The sequence below is a fragment of the Bactrocera latifrons genome, unplaced genomic scaffold (assembly GCF_001853355.1).
Source record: "Bactrocera latifrons isolate USDA-ARS-PBARC rearing strain unplaced genomic scaffold, ASM185335v1 scaffold_26, whole genome shotgun sequence".
NCBI classification, from domain to species: Eukaryota; Metazoa; Arthropoda; class Insecta; order Diptera; family Tephritidae; genus Bactrocera; species Bactrocera latifrons.
Window position 1 is genome coordinate 938,023 of NW_017536185.1, and position 15,112 is coordinate 953,134.

At 35.6% G+C, this 15,112-nt stretch overlaps 1 protein-coding gene across 4 annotated transcripts in view; it reads left to right on the forward strand.

The window, feature by feature from the left end:
• The window catches only part of LOC108969628, a 170,613-nt gene that overhangs the window by 18,845 nt on the left and 136,656 nt on the right, over positions 1 to 15,112 (forward strand). For all 4 annotated transcript variants that reach the window (XM_018934465.1, XM_018934467.1, XM_018934468.1 and 1 more), the window contains 2 exons: positions 9,200 to 10,663; positions 10,853 to 11,059. In XM_018934465.1, coding sequence (XP_018790010.1) covers positions 9,200 to 10,663; positions 10,853 to 11,059 — 1,671 coding nt within the window. The remainder of the gene's footprint in view (positions 1 to 9,199; positions 10,664 to 10,852; positions 11,060 to 15,112) is intronic.

A 15,112-nucleotide genomic window follows, 5' to 3' on the forward strand; every position in this document is an offset into this window, starting at 1 on the left:
CCGTAAATATCTGCATCTAAATCAAAGTTGCATGCACCATGTTTTGTTTCGGGACTGCGATTATCAACTTTAGTTCCTTTTATGATCATCCATATTTTTGTAGCCTTGCATGCTTACTACGCTGGCGTGTCGATTATTAGCCACTTTGCTATTTATTGCCACATGTGTATGTATGTATGTAAGTATGGCCATTTGCCATTTCTGCCACAAGTGATAGTGATAGTGTTTAGTGGTGAAATGTTTTATGAGCCGCAGTCGCAATTACGATCGATCGCTTTGACAATTAATATTTGTGGCTTTTGTTCCTCGCCGCTCTTAAGGCGAGAGTGAGAGTGAGAGAAAAGCAAAGAAAAACTCGATTTCCGACGAGTGCTAAATATGTTCAATTTACTTTGTACATTTTTAATGGTCCAGTAAAATTGTTGCTGCAATTATTAGTCTTTCAAATGTTTAATCATAAAGAGGCAAATTAATAACGAAGCGTTTAAACTGCAGATTAGTCATTTCTGTATGGTGGATCTACATACACTTATGTATATATCAGAAATTTTGCTTTATATGCACTGATCTTGTCAAATCTTCCTGTTTAGGACCATATACTAGAAATTAGTGGCAAAGTGGTTTTAGTTTTAATGAATTCACGTGAAACCCATCATTTTCAACTTTTAGTTAAATTTCAGCTTCAACCAAACGTGATGGCCATGTGTACCCAAATGCTTCGGTGGCCCAAAAATAATATTTAAGATTTTATGAGATTTGACATTATGATTCCAACATTAAAAGAATAAAGACATACTACAAAGGATATCCAGAATGATACGTTAAGATTTATTCGACTTTCTGACAATTTTATTGTTGTGAAGAGCTGTGTAAATGGCATTGGATAGAGACGCTGTCATTATTTGGGATTCAAATTCAGCAGCGCGTTTCCCATGCAAAAAAGTGGTCCAAAAACAACTAGCAGTGCAACAGGGATATTACAACATTTAGCTGCATTTTTTATTGTAACTTTTTTTTATCAAATTCACAATAAATAATTCTGGCGTTAAAAAGGTGATCACTTGATTTTTATGAATGCTATTTGTAAGCGATTAAACGCCACAGTTTATGGTTTTCTGTCTTATTTTTAAACACTTAAATGCCTAAAGAGTGGCACAGAGTTACTAATTTAGTATAAAGAAAAATTGGTTGTTGCAGTCAGGATTGTCTGCGTAGGCAATAATTTAAAATTTATTGTTAACACATGTGTCATGAAGCTCCGCTCAAATTTTTGATCTTGAAATTGACGACAAAATATTAGTAAAATAAGCATTCTACAGGCATTTTAATTGCCTTAGCCAGGTTTCTAACCCATAGTCTCAATCTAAGTAATCAGCTGTCGATTATAATCAGCACAAGTGACATTTAAATAATCATATCGATTCGTTTTGTTTTATTAGTTTGTCCTCACTTGTTTTGTTGCAATAACAATCGTTTTTATTTACCGGATGCTATTGAGTGCAAATTACTACTTTAACTATCTCACATATTTGGAGAAGGTAAAAGATGTAAACAATTTGTTGGGAAATACTTATAATATTTATAATTTCGGAACAATTTCACCAAAAACTTTTACTCAGGTTAAGTAACTTTAAGCGAATATACTAGCCTTTGGTGAGGTTAACGATCCTTTTGGTCCTTTGGTCTCAAAAATGTTTATTAACATTAACACCAACAACCCATCCTTTTGATAAATAACCTCTTTGATTATATTAATATATATTATTATGTCAATAAGATTTTGCAAGGGCAAAGAGCCTAATGCTTTTGGGCCTTGCGAAGGGTTATTGACGATTGCGGTAAAGTTTCTGACATTTCTCATGATTAGTAAGCAGAAATTATTGCTATTCTTCTCTTATAAAATCCAGCCGTATTGGCGGCAAAATGTTTCCAGCACTACGCAATGTTGTGCTAATATCTTCTAATTTAATTAAGCAGTCTCAAACATCTTGGTTTACCTTCGCATATTTCGATTTTTCCTGTGCATGACTCATATTTGTAGTTGTATGTTGTTGGCATCGCCACCAATTCAATATCGTCATAATTTAAAAACTGAAGTATTTAAAGCAAAATTTGAATTGCCTGCAAAAGAAGCACAAATTATAAAGGATGCACTAGAAGGAGACGAATAAATTACTACATAAGTAATATATTTTTTCTCTTCGAAATAATCTGTCGTATTCCTAAGCAAAGCAGTTCCCTCTCCGCGGGTGGTCAATGGAAGCACGCCATGTAATATATCCCATATATTAGGGTGGTTCTTATGTAAATATTTAAAGTAGATGTGTTAAATGTATTTGTCTGCGTTTAATACTCTCGATGTTAAGATGTTAAGGAATTTTTACAAATATGTTGAACTTTAACTTTAACGGTCTCTTATTGGCACCAAAATGTATGTATGTATAGTTTCTTTATCCGCAGTGTGGGACTGAAAATAGGAAAGTCCAATTCATGGCACCGCCGTTACCATTTTGTGTTGGTAATGGACTCTTAATTAAAATTTGGGCCCAAGTATGACATAATAGTTGGCGTATTCATTGTTTTCTTATTTAAAGCTTCCCAAGTTTCTATTAGATGAACCGATAAACTATCTTTAAAAATACTTAAGCTTTACCACATAGTTAATTTGTATAAACCTTCAGCATTTTTAAAGCCGATTTTCAAGTTTCATGCACTTGCTACCTGAATGGATCACATTCATAAATACTTATGCATAAATATAAATATATGTAAATACATGTACGTGTTTTTGAGGCGGATTAAAATGGGAACAAGTGAGTTTCTTTATGACATTTCATGTTGTCTCAGCTCTTCGCAGAAAAAAACTCTCTTTTTGCTTGTGTTCAGGTGGCGTGTAATGTGTTTATAAAGCTTGCGTGTCCTGTGTTAAATAAATAACCTAAAAACTAAAAGGAACACTGTGAGCACGAACAAAAATTTGGTCAACAAAAATGAAATGGATACTTAAATAGGCGGAAGACATCAAAGTTGCTCAAGCATTTATTATTGCTGTTGTTGTTAGGTTAGTGATTGTCGATTGGCTCGAGATATGAGGTGCGTTGCAAAACGTTTTGGCGTACGGTTAATTGCATGCGTATGTGTCATAACTTGTGAATTAATGACACTGCATCGCTGCCCAACCTCGCCACCGGTGACGGCGAGGCACATAATTAACCGCATGTAGCACATTTGTAAGCGTATCTTTACACAAATATACAAACATACATTTATATTTACAATATAATAAATAATTCCTCAAAACTCCGTGATTTTATCGTCCGAACTAGTCCCAAAGTGGTCGTTTTAGGAGTAATAATAAGCATAATCTGAGTTACCGCAAACTATTAGCTGCTAGTATTTTACAATCAGTTTAGTATTCATATTATTGTCTGCAACCATTAATTTTCAACTTCTGATTGTGCCACAAAGAACCAAAACAATGGAAATCAATGTGCTTACAAACATACATGCAAGAAGATAGAGCAACTTAATTTATAATGTAACTGTTACTTTCGTTCTTTTTATTTGGTTCATATTTAAATTCAAATAAAAGCTTTTTGGTTGACACCTGGAAGCTTTTGAAACAGCGCATGCTCCTTGTTGGGCGCCCTCTGTGAGGAGCTTCTCTTATCAGATTTATTATAATAAAGTGCTTACAAGCTAACTAATAGAAAGATTTACTTTTATCTTTTTATACCCAGAATACGGTAAATTAAGTTTGTCACAAAATTTGTAATACCCAAAAGGAAATGTCATGGACCAAATAAAATACATATACATATAAACGATTAGCGTGTGGAGTTCTGTCGATTTAGCCATCTTCGTCTGTAAATTGCCCGACAAATTTAGGGCCTTATACGGAAAGCTTTTGTAATTGACAAAGTATTTTCTTGAAATGGGTTACAGATTAGTCTCCAAGGCAATGCTATGATCTCCGAGTAGACATTTCTTATTGGACTTATATACATAAATATAGCATATATCTGAGGTACAGCATCACGGAAAATATTCTTTTTATACCCTTTTATGCTATGAGGAATACACCTGTGAAGGGTTTTGTAACTTCGTTGTTCACATGAATTTAGAAATCTCAGGTCTGCGGGTGAAGTTAGTCTTCCAAATTTCTGAACGTTCTAATGAGAGTTTAAAAACTAAGAAGACGTAGAAGAGAACATGTTAGGATTGCATAGACAAGAATCTGCTTTTGATTATATTATATATACTTGTAGATACCGTATTCCAATACGATTGTTCTATACTTTGTTTCATTAAAATAGGTTTTCTAATCAGTCATAAATATAATATTATTTATTGTTTACAATGTCATTCCTGAAATTAAATTTAAGAAATAAATTCTGTAAGATAATCAAGAAATGTAAGATTATGTAAATATGTGAATTTCATTAACCATATGAGAAGTACAAGGCAATATTTATTTCCCAACAAATTGTGTGTGAATCGCATAAATGTGACCAACATTTCATTGAGCCTGATAGATGAGAAGATAATTAAATTGCTTTGAGAGAGAGTTAGAGAGATAAGGAGAGAGAGACAGAGAGACAGAGAGAAAGAGAGAGAGATAGAATGCAGTTGCGCATTGTTTTTGCAGAACCCAAACTATAGGAACTCTGGCAGTAGTTTCGGCTCTCATAAAAATGGCCTTTGCTGAAAATAGATCATAAAAGAATTATGTACAAAAATGAAGGAAAGCACTTTACTAAATGCATAAACATATATGCGAGTTATTTTATGTAATATCTCTGCCACGATGTAGAGTTTATGTCCTCAAAAAATAACCGAAATCACTAATTTGAAGCTTTTTGCGCTTAAGTAAAAGCCTTTGCACGAAAACAAATTGGACGCGCACTAGCGTTACCAAGGAAATGCAAACCAACAAACAAACTAACATTTTGCATACGACACAATGGCGCGATGGTCGGTCGGTTCACTGGCCCACCCGGTTGGCTTGCCGCCTCACCATCCATTGCCAGCGGCAGCGCCACTTGCAACACTTTAGCACCACTTTGGTTTCGAAACACGTCAACCGACTTCATGGGCTGGGCGCTAACAACCAAAAGGGATGAGTAATTTCTACCGCCAACAGCGTCACTCCCAAAATGCGCTACGACGACCGATGTTTGCCGCTAAGACGAAACTAACCTTGTACGAAGCAGAAGCGCCACAGTAAACAAAACGCAACCGACGCGAAGATACGCGAGTTTTGCGTGAAGCGGAAAATCGTGGAAATGAAATAAGAAAATGAAAGTGAAAAGTTAAGTGAAAATGTGCATGAAATTTGAAAATTGAAATTTTATGTAAATAGAAATGGAGAATCAGTGGAAATTGTGGAAGGAAAAATGTTTTGAAAAAATGCTGAGATTTTCGAAAATATTGTGAATAATAAATTTAGTTACATTGTGCATGAGTGGCTGTCTGTTGTTCGGCATGCACTTCCTGCGAAAAAAGGTGAGGCGCCTAGACAGCTGCTATGTGTGTGTGGAAGTGTCTGGCTGTAAGGGCTATAAGCGGTTGCAGTATGCACAGCACAAAAAAAAAACATTTAGATGTGTGTGTTTTACAGCTAAAAAGAATGTAATTGAAAAACTGTTGGCCTCTATTAAATATTTTTGTTGAAAAAAGGATATTTTTGAAGAGTATAAATGAAACACATGAAACTGAAATGAACATTAAGTTCATTAATTTTGAGTTGTCTGCAAATTTGTATATGTGGTGGGTGATCTTTTTCCCTGTTCTACCGATACAATCACCATACCTCTGACTAAAAGCTAACCAACTGAAGTTCTAAGCAAAATGTTTTTATTTTTATAGAATTGAATGCTACACTTGACCTATGTCAACTCGAGTTTTGGCTGCATGCCACAATATACTGCACTTTCCAATACAAAATGATTACTTGGCACAATACCTCTATTAAGCACACTCGCTAAGAGATGTAATAAAAATGAAAACATATACAAAATAAGAAGCAGTTCAACATGACTTGCGTTATTCAAAGATATGATGTATTTTGTATTCAGCGCTAGCACACAATCTGTTTATAAATTTGTTGCAATAAAATTTCCGAGACTTCACTCTGCCAACTAAATGCTCTACACTTCCTCGTATTCTGAAATTCCATCCACCTGCTTACAGGCCATTATACGTCTGTTGTTGCGTATTACATACTAACTTATGTTAAACCATTTGCCACACCATGTCTGTTCTTTTTTATGCCCCCAATTCACCAAGCCCCTTTTATGCGATCGATGTTTGTCCTCAATTGCTCGGCTACACACAGCTACAAACACGCATAATTACTATAGTTCTGATTTCCACACACACAGACTTACATGGCTTAATCAGATATTGATAATAAGTCATGGCATTGTTGACTTAACTGTAAATAGCAAAATGTTTAAATTTACATTTATTCGCCACACGATAGCATGTGAAAATCAGCACGCGAACGTTTGAAAATGCCTTCAGGGAAATGGTGAAAATTAAAAAGTGTTTTGAAGCAAATTACCATTTTTTGCTGTGTAGAGCTAGTATGTACCTAAATGAATAGGGGCGAGAGTGACGTTGGGACTATCTCCTTTCATCTTTTCCAACAGAAAGCTCTTTGAAAAAAAAAAAAAAAAAGTAAATAAAGTGTAACAAAAATCAACTGAAAAGTCTCGTATGTCTACCACTTAAATATAAGTATACTTCTGATCGAAAATTTAGACTATTTCTGATACCTCTAGCATCATCAAAGAATAGAAAAATATAGACAAAAATAGTACATAGACAACTCGGTAAACTGGACAGTTTGTTTTGAGTCCATATTGATATAAAGTAAAAGGTATGGGAAAAGAAAATTTTTTGATCACCGTATTTACGTTGTGCTTTTCTTTCTTTAATTAAGAATAATCACAAATACAAGAATCTAAAACTTTTAGAACCCCATGGGATCACACTTGTTATTTGAATGACAATAATAAATTGTCATAGTAAAAAAAACTTCCTTTAAGTCTAGAACCAACGTTAAGATTACGAAGAACTGTGGTGTGCGGATGAGAACCACATTACTTGAGGGACTAATGATTAAGATATATACACACTGAGCAGTAAAGCCAAGAATTGTCAAATACTAATGAAGGGTGATCCATTTCGAGGTTGCCTACTTTTTTTTAAGAAAAAAGCATAGAAATTTCAATTTAAATGGGCAATGTTGATTATCATTCGAAAGGACATTTTTGCCCATTTATGCTTTGTATATTATCTGTATATTACGGTCTATCCGTTGAGTCCAATTTTCGAAGACTTGTCCAACCATTTTGACTGGTAAGTGGCGAATGACACGTGTGATATTTTGCTTGGAGGTCTGAATCAAAGCGGGTTTTGTCCGCATAGACTTTAGATTTACAAGTACATATCCCCACGGGAAAAAGTCAAACGGTGACTCACCTTCTTCTTCTCACCGAAGTGTTCTCTCAATAAATCCATTAAATGATGCGATGCGTGAGAAGTGGCGCTGTCTTGTTGAAACCCAATTTCGCCAACATCATGAGCTCCAATGTCTGACATCATATCATGGTGCAATAACGGTCAAAATGAAGTTTTACGTTATCACCGGCATCATTTTTGATGAAATTTGAACCGATGATTCTCCTGGCCCACAAATCACATCAAACTGTTGTTTTTCTGAATGAAATGGTACCCTTTGAATGTCTTCAGGTTGCTCTTCGTCCTAAAAGCAACACTTTCGCTTGTTTACACATAAATTGAGCTAGAAATTGGCCTAATCGTTGAACAAAATTTCGTACGAAAACGTCTAATCTTCTTGGAACTTTTCAATAACCCATAAAGTGAAGCGATGCCGGCTGGTAAGATCAAGCGCTGTCAGTTGTTTCACTAGCTGCACGCTGTTTATTTAAGATATCAACATGAAATGTGACAAGTCGTTCAGTACGTCAATCCGAGTTCCTCCGAACGTCGCCGAATCGCCGAATTTCTTTCACTATATGCTGGGTCTCAAGGACTTCAGTGTAAGTCTTTTCATAATGAAATGCCAAACGATACTGAAGAAAAATAACATGACAGATTGACACAACTCACGCGTGATCTGTTAAAAAAAAGGATAGTGAAAAAATTAACTCTACTTGGATCGCCCGTTATAAAAATGTTGAAAAATATTTTGTCAAAAAAGGACCCGAAAACGATTTTTTTTTGATAATTTAATATTTTTCCAAAAAAAAAAAAATAAATAAATAAATAAAGAGCTAAAAATTAGCCAACAAAAGTTTGGATGATCTTGTAGAAAAATTTCGTAGGAAAGAAAGTGTTACTCAGAAACCTATTTAAAACAGACGAAAATACACTCCGACAAAGAATATTGAATATCCATCACCACTTCAGCAGATGTTAGCTTCAGAGACCTCCATAAAAGATGAGATAAATTTTCATAATAAGGGGAGTTCTATTTTAGAGCTTATGTTGGCTAATGAAAATGTATGTATAGGAATTGCTCTATGATTTATATACCTTAATATTTATAAAGATATTATGTTCCTTTAAAAGCGCAATACAGTTTCCTTATGAAGCAGCTCTTTAAAGTTCATACATGAGCACCCAGTGGTACTACGAAAACAATTATAATTATCCTTAGGTTTCGACGTTGTCGTATCAATTTGAATGTGCTATGATCTAGACTGAGACACCTTTTACTACAGAATGGACTGGTTAATACAGCGATATTCTTATACTTACTTGGTACTTTCAAGTGCTAAATGTTCCTAACTCTCTTTCATTTTCTTTCGGTTTCTCTCTTTGAGCTTCTGAGTTTTCTGTTGCTTGGGAATCTAGTGAACATTACTTTCAGGTTTTATAAAGTTTTCTGGAACGATAGTTTTCAAAATCCAATATATTTGAACTTTATGAAAAATAAGTTCAGAGTACTTTCGGTATCCGAACTGTCCAACAGTAATTTTAAAAACTATTTTATCGAAGTTTTTATTGTTAGAATATAATTCGATGTCAATGCATATATACAACAACAGCAATATACCAACAACTAATTATAAACAAATGGACAAATTATGTACATATAAACACACTTATATATTTGCATAAACCTTTACTAAGTTTTCCTTGCTATCTTCTCTTTCTGCCGCTTCAGGCGAATCCACAGCCCAGTAACAACAATGTCAACAACACAAGTAACAATGAAAATAACGGTCAAAGTGGCAATAGTACAAGTAGGCCACCTGAGGGTGAAGAGCATAGCGTTGCAATATTAACAACAACAACAAACGCTGCAAATAATTGCAAGAACAATTGCAACAATATAAACGGCAACTCCGAAGAACACTTGGCGGAGGTGCTGGTTATGCCGGTGAATGACACAAAATCGATACCAGCAAAAACAACAACAACAGTAACGATTACAGAAGCAGCAACCACTAAATGTTGCACCAACACAGCTGATGAGAGCCATGAAGCCGGCCTTAACAGCTGGATCTGTGGCAATGTGGCAAATGCGGCAACAACAGCAGCAAATGAGACCAACATAATGGCCGGGGTACGAAGCACGGGTTCCACTGCACCAATTGCGCAAGAGGAAGACGACGCCGAGGAGATTTGGTATTCCGGGGAGGAGGATGGTGGTCGCTATGTGGAGTTGGCGGAGAAACAACGGAAAAATTGCTTCTGTTTGGTCAATGGCAACGAACGGTGTTGCCAAGTCGATATCGATTTGAATATTAATGCAATTGCAGCAACTACAACAACGGCGATGACAACAGAGAAGCCGGTGCAGCGCAGCAAATCGCGCGTGCGCACATATTTGAAGCGGTGCAGAGATCGGCTGACGGGTCAGCATCAACAGGCGGTCACAAATGCAACGAATTCCACAGCRGCAACAACAACCGCCACCAAATTGTATGTGCGAGATGAAAAGTGCCAAGAATCGATTGGCGCTGAGGTGTCGGATGCAGCGCACAGCCGCAGCACCCAGCAATTCACCGCTCTCGAAGAAAAGAAGGAGGAAGAGGCGGAGGCGGAGGCAGAGCCAGAGGGGGTGTATGAGGAAGTTGAGAATAAGGCGTGCACCACTACATTAATTGCCACAAGTGAGCGACAGGGCGACGCAGCAACGCACACAGAAAGCACGACAGGAGAGGAGGCGTCGCTGGGGCTAGAAGAAGAAGCGCACTTAACAAGCGAACAATCGGTGTTGGCTTACGATGATATTGACTTTAGTTTGCCGTCATCGTCAGTGTTGATGGACAGCGGCAGTTCGAATGTCAGTGCTGACCAACAACAACAACAGCAGCAAACAACACCGTTGACCTTTGCCGAGCATAAGCGCGACACCCTCGCTTTGGCGGCCACTGAAGTTGAAGTCGAAGTTGATGACTCGCCTGATTTAACTGTCGAACAAGAGACAAGACGGATGCAACAACAATGCCAGCAACTACAACAAACACAGAGCTTACAAGCTGGCAAGCTGAAGAGCTTAACCGTTGCCGCTGATGTAGCCAGAGTAAAATTGCTCCAACAACAACAACCGTCGCTCATGAGTATCAGCAGCAGCTGTCCACCACTTGTCAAGGAGGAGCAATTGGCTTGCGCTATACACATGGTAAGCAACACCACCATTTACCTGACTGAACTGACCGCCCGTCGCACTTACACACCTTTTCTTGCACTTTAACACTTTTTTTAAAGAAATGTTATATACATTTTCCACACAATTGTCTGTTCATTACCGTAAGTCTGCTTTTGTTAATAATGTGTTTTGCTTTCTTTCCCTTTGCCGCTGCTCGTAAAGGACGCGGGCATCGCTGCGCTGATTGACAAACACCTCGCCGCCATTTATCCTGTCTATACGGCGTGCACACGCTCCATTCTAATTCGCCAAGCACGCGATTTGCTCGTGTGCTCCTACCTCGGCTGCCTGCAGTCGTTCGAAATGGGATTTCTATGCAAATTTGCCGAAATTGCTGCTGAGCTGCGGCAACGGCATGCCGTCGGTGTGGTGAGTATTGCACTTTGATTACTTTTTCTTCAAAAAATGCAAGCAAATACAAATCTACTACATATGTGTTTGGAGATTCTTGACCTATGCGCAACGCTAGAGTAAAATAATTGACATAACAGCTGTTGTGATTGGGTAATCTTGCCAAAATAGACAGTAATTGGTACATGCAAGCATTTTATAGACTGTAATGTACTCGAAGAGCTATATTTTAAATTGAAATCGTGTAATTTCGCGGTCCTACAAAGTCATATTTTATTTGAATGTATTTAAATATTTATGTGTGCGTATAACGAATTAATGAACGCTTAGCCAAAGTAATATTAGAAGCATCGATATTTAGAAATTAATCAAAATTGATTCAAAGTAACATCCTGAGGCGTTAAAAGAATTGCATAACTCCAATCAATGAGAATAAGAAAATTTTGTAGAAAAGAAACAAAAAAACTACTTCTATCAAACCAAAATTAAGTTCTAGCAGAATCAAAAGTTAGCACCTTCGTTAACCATAATAGATTAAGAATCTAGAAAACAAATAGAAACCAGTGGTTTTCTATTTATATTCAACTATAATTTGAACGTTACATATCACTCAAATAGAATTCCAGTCGGACACAGCATACTATACCTCGATATTCCAAGAAAATTGTCAAAATAACCAAGGTTTCGACCTGCTTTGACATGAATTTTCGGTTTCAACCCACCTTTGCCACCATATTTGTCAGATTGATCGTCTCTTTCTGCGTCGTAAGTATAGATCCAAGATTCTTCGGCTATAATAATACGTTTCATGACACTCTGGTAGTCGGAAAGCATTGTTTCACAGACGTGAACACGATGATGCTTTTCAAAAAATTTAAGAGATTTTGGAACCAAAGGAGATTTCACTTTTCTTAGTCCAAAATGATTTTCATTGACTTTTATGATATTCTAACGATACCGGTAAGATATCTGACTATTAATCGTCGATTCTCAAGCACTAATTTCTATATTTTATTGAAGTGTTGATCACCAGTTGATGTTGACGGCCGCGGCACTTCATCAATGCGTTCTCGACCCCTTTTGAATAATTTGCACCAACTAACACGACAAACAATTATCACTGATGACCTTGTCCAACAACATTGAATAAATTGAAATAATCGGTTACTGGGGGGTTTATTATACAAAGGCAAAATCTTTTGTCACGCCCAAAAAATGTTATTATCAAAAACCATAAACCCATAAATTTGGCGGTGAGAATCACAGTGAAGAGCGACATCTATAATTTAAAAATTTTTGAAAAGTGAGTCATTTGGGGTCGAATCCATATTTTGAATGAAATTTGATATGACAGTAACCTTTATTACTACTTCTATATATGATTGACGTGGAAATTGATTTATGAGCCTGTTGATTCGTTCTGCTTTTCATCAAATTTCCAATATGTTCATATGCAGCTTACTATATCGCGGGTATGATAAATATTGATAAATTATTTCGTTTATTAAAAAGTGCTTATTTCAAAAACGTAAACAATATTAAAAACCGTCGAATTAATTTCTTAATTTCTTAATTTTCTATGTATTTGTATACATATTTAAGTGTTGATTGTATGTATTTTTTTTCATTCATTAATTCTCTCAATCTTCGCCTCCCCAATTTGCACGCTTTAATGCTAAATGATATGATTAACAATCATTAACAAGTAGACAACTACGCTAACCCGAACCAAAGCGCTACACATATACTATCAATACAAACACGTACAGAATTACGACTTCTGCCGAAGTTAACGCGCCATGCCCATAATTATTTGACCGCACCATTCATTAATTCTGACTCGATACGAAGGCACAGCTAAATACACAAATCCGGCTGCTAACAACAACTACAGCAACAACAATGCTGCATAGCATGCAGGCAACTGGTCGAAAACGCTTTATACATATTGCAAGTCAACTGGTCGAAAAAATTAATACAAATGTTAAGTCTAACAGCAACCGTTAACAGCGAGCTAACAGTGAGTGCAAGCCGCTCAATGGAAATGCTCTGTTTTCATGTGCGGGATATACTCGTGTGAATGTGTAGGTGCTGTATGTGACTGCAGCTTGGAATGTAAATAAACAAAAGTGAAGTAGGGTTGCCGTACCGGTGAAATATAGGCATCTTTTATGATATGGTAATTATTATTTTACATTTATTCAAAATAATTACATGAACATCTATTTCATATGTTTAAGAAGTGTGAGATTAAATAACTTTTTGCCCTAAAAACTTATCTCCATTATGAAAGGGGATAAATTCGAAGACTAAGCAACACTGTTCCGCTGTCGCTATTGCCGCGTGCTCACATACATACACACTATACTTTACGTTCTCTGGCTGAGTTCACGTCTGTGGCACGAGATGCCGGCGTATGCTACTCGCTGTAGACTTCTGGCTGCCGATTGCCAACTTTGCTGCCGCTCGGCGACTGCGCTGCTCTCGCTGTAGCTGCTGCTGCTGTTAGCGTTGCTGTTGCTKTTGCTTATGGGTAGTTGGTTGCTGCAGTTTGTGTCACTCGGTGTTGCGGCAATCGAACGCCAACTAGCGACGGTCGTGGACGCGTTTATCGGACGAATTGGAAAGATTTTCAGTTTTCTCGTCTCGTCGAGTAGTGCGAGTGCCTTGTAATGAAGCTTCAGCAGCAAAGCAAAGCATCAGACGTGCCAACATACAAACATATCTGTAGCATAGAGTGCCCCAAAGATGATTTTATTAGATATGTATGTGAATTAAAGTGCCTTCACACAAACATACAGACACTTGTATGAATTATACACGGTGTTTTGTCAATGCAACTGTTAAGGAAAATGTGATTTTCTCTTGTATGTTGAAACAGTTTGCTTGGAAGACGTGTTTTAAATACATACATATATTTTTAAGATAAGTTCACTGAAAGTGTTATTGATCTTCCATAAGTGGGCTGTTAGAAATTTATAAAAATTTTAAATTTTATATGCGAATTACTGGACATTTTTTAAAAATCATTTTGTGATTAAAGCTTGTTGAAACAATACTTTTGTGCTTACAGATTATGTGAACTTAAGTGCCTTTCGTGCAGTTGAATTACTCACAAAATAAAAACGAAAGTTATTTGCGAACTTTGCGCGTTTAAATGTACTAAGTGGAAATTTATATATTTTGAGAAAGTTTACAAACCAGAAAATTTTAATTTATGAAATGTGCATATATTTTTGGAAAAAAATATTTTTTCAACGGAAATAAAATAAATTTTCAAATTTAATGCAAATATAACGAAGAAAAGATATAAACGATTACAAAAAAATTTTACCAAATTTTTGCTAAAAAATTATTTGAATACTTTTTGGAAAAAGTTACATACTTATTATGAAAATAGTATTACTTTGTGTGAAAATTAAAAAGCAAAAAATACAGTGTCACTGGCAGTAGTCTACAGTTCTGAGTGAAATTGTTGAACTTGGTGACATTTAAATTAACTTTGCTGATATTTGCCGAAAGCAAGAAGTGGTATTAAAAAAGGTAAATAAACAATTACCGACTTTTAAATATTATACAAAGTTATTTTGGCAAGAATGTCAAAAAGAATTGATTTGATACACTAAAAAAATCTAAAATTAACTCTACGAATAATTGAAATATTTAACAAAAATGAGAAAATATATAAATATGAATAATATAAAATTAGAGTAGGAGTAAATACTTGTTAATTAAAAACAAACAGACAGATTATGTTGTTTAATTAGCTAAGAATAAAATTTAAACTAAATAAGTCCAAATTATTAATCTAAATAAAATTTAATTAGGAAAATATTAAATAAATAAATTAACGCACAATAAACTAAAAAAACTAATAATTATGGAAATATGAAAAGGATCAAAATATTCGAAAATTTGTGAAACCTCATTAATATTATTTTTTATTACATAAATTACACGAAAATATAATACGATGAAATAAAAGACAGATTATTAATAAAAATTAACAAAAAACAATATTATTGTAAATAAAATAAAAAAATATAATGTAATTGTTACCTATGCGTACGA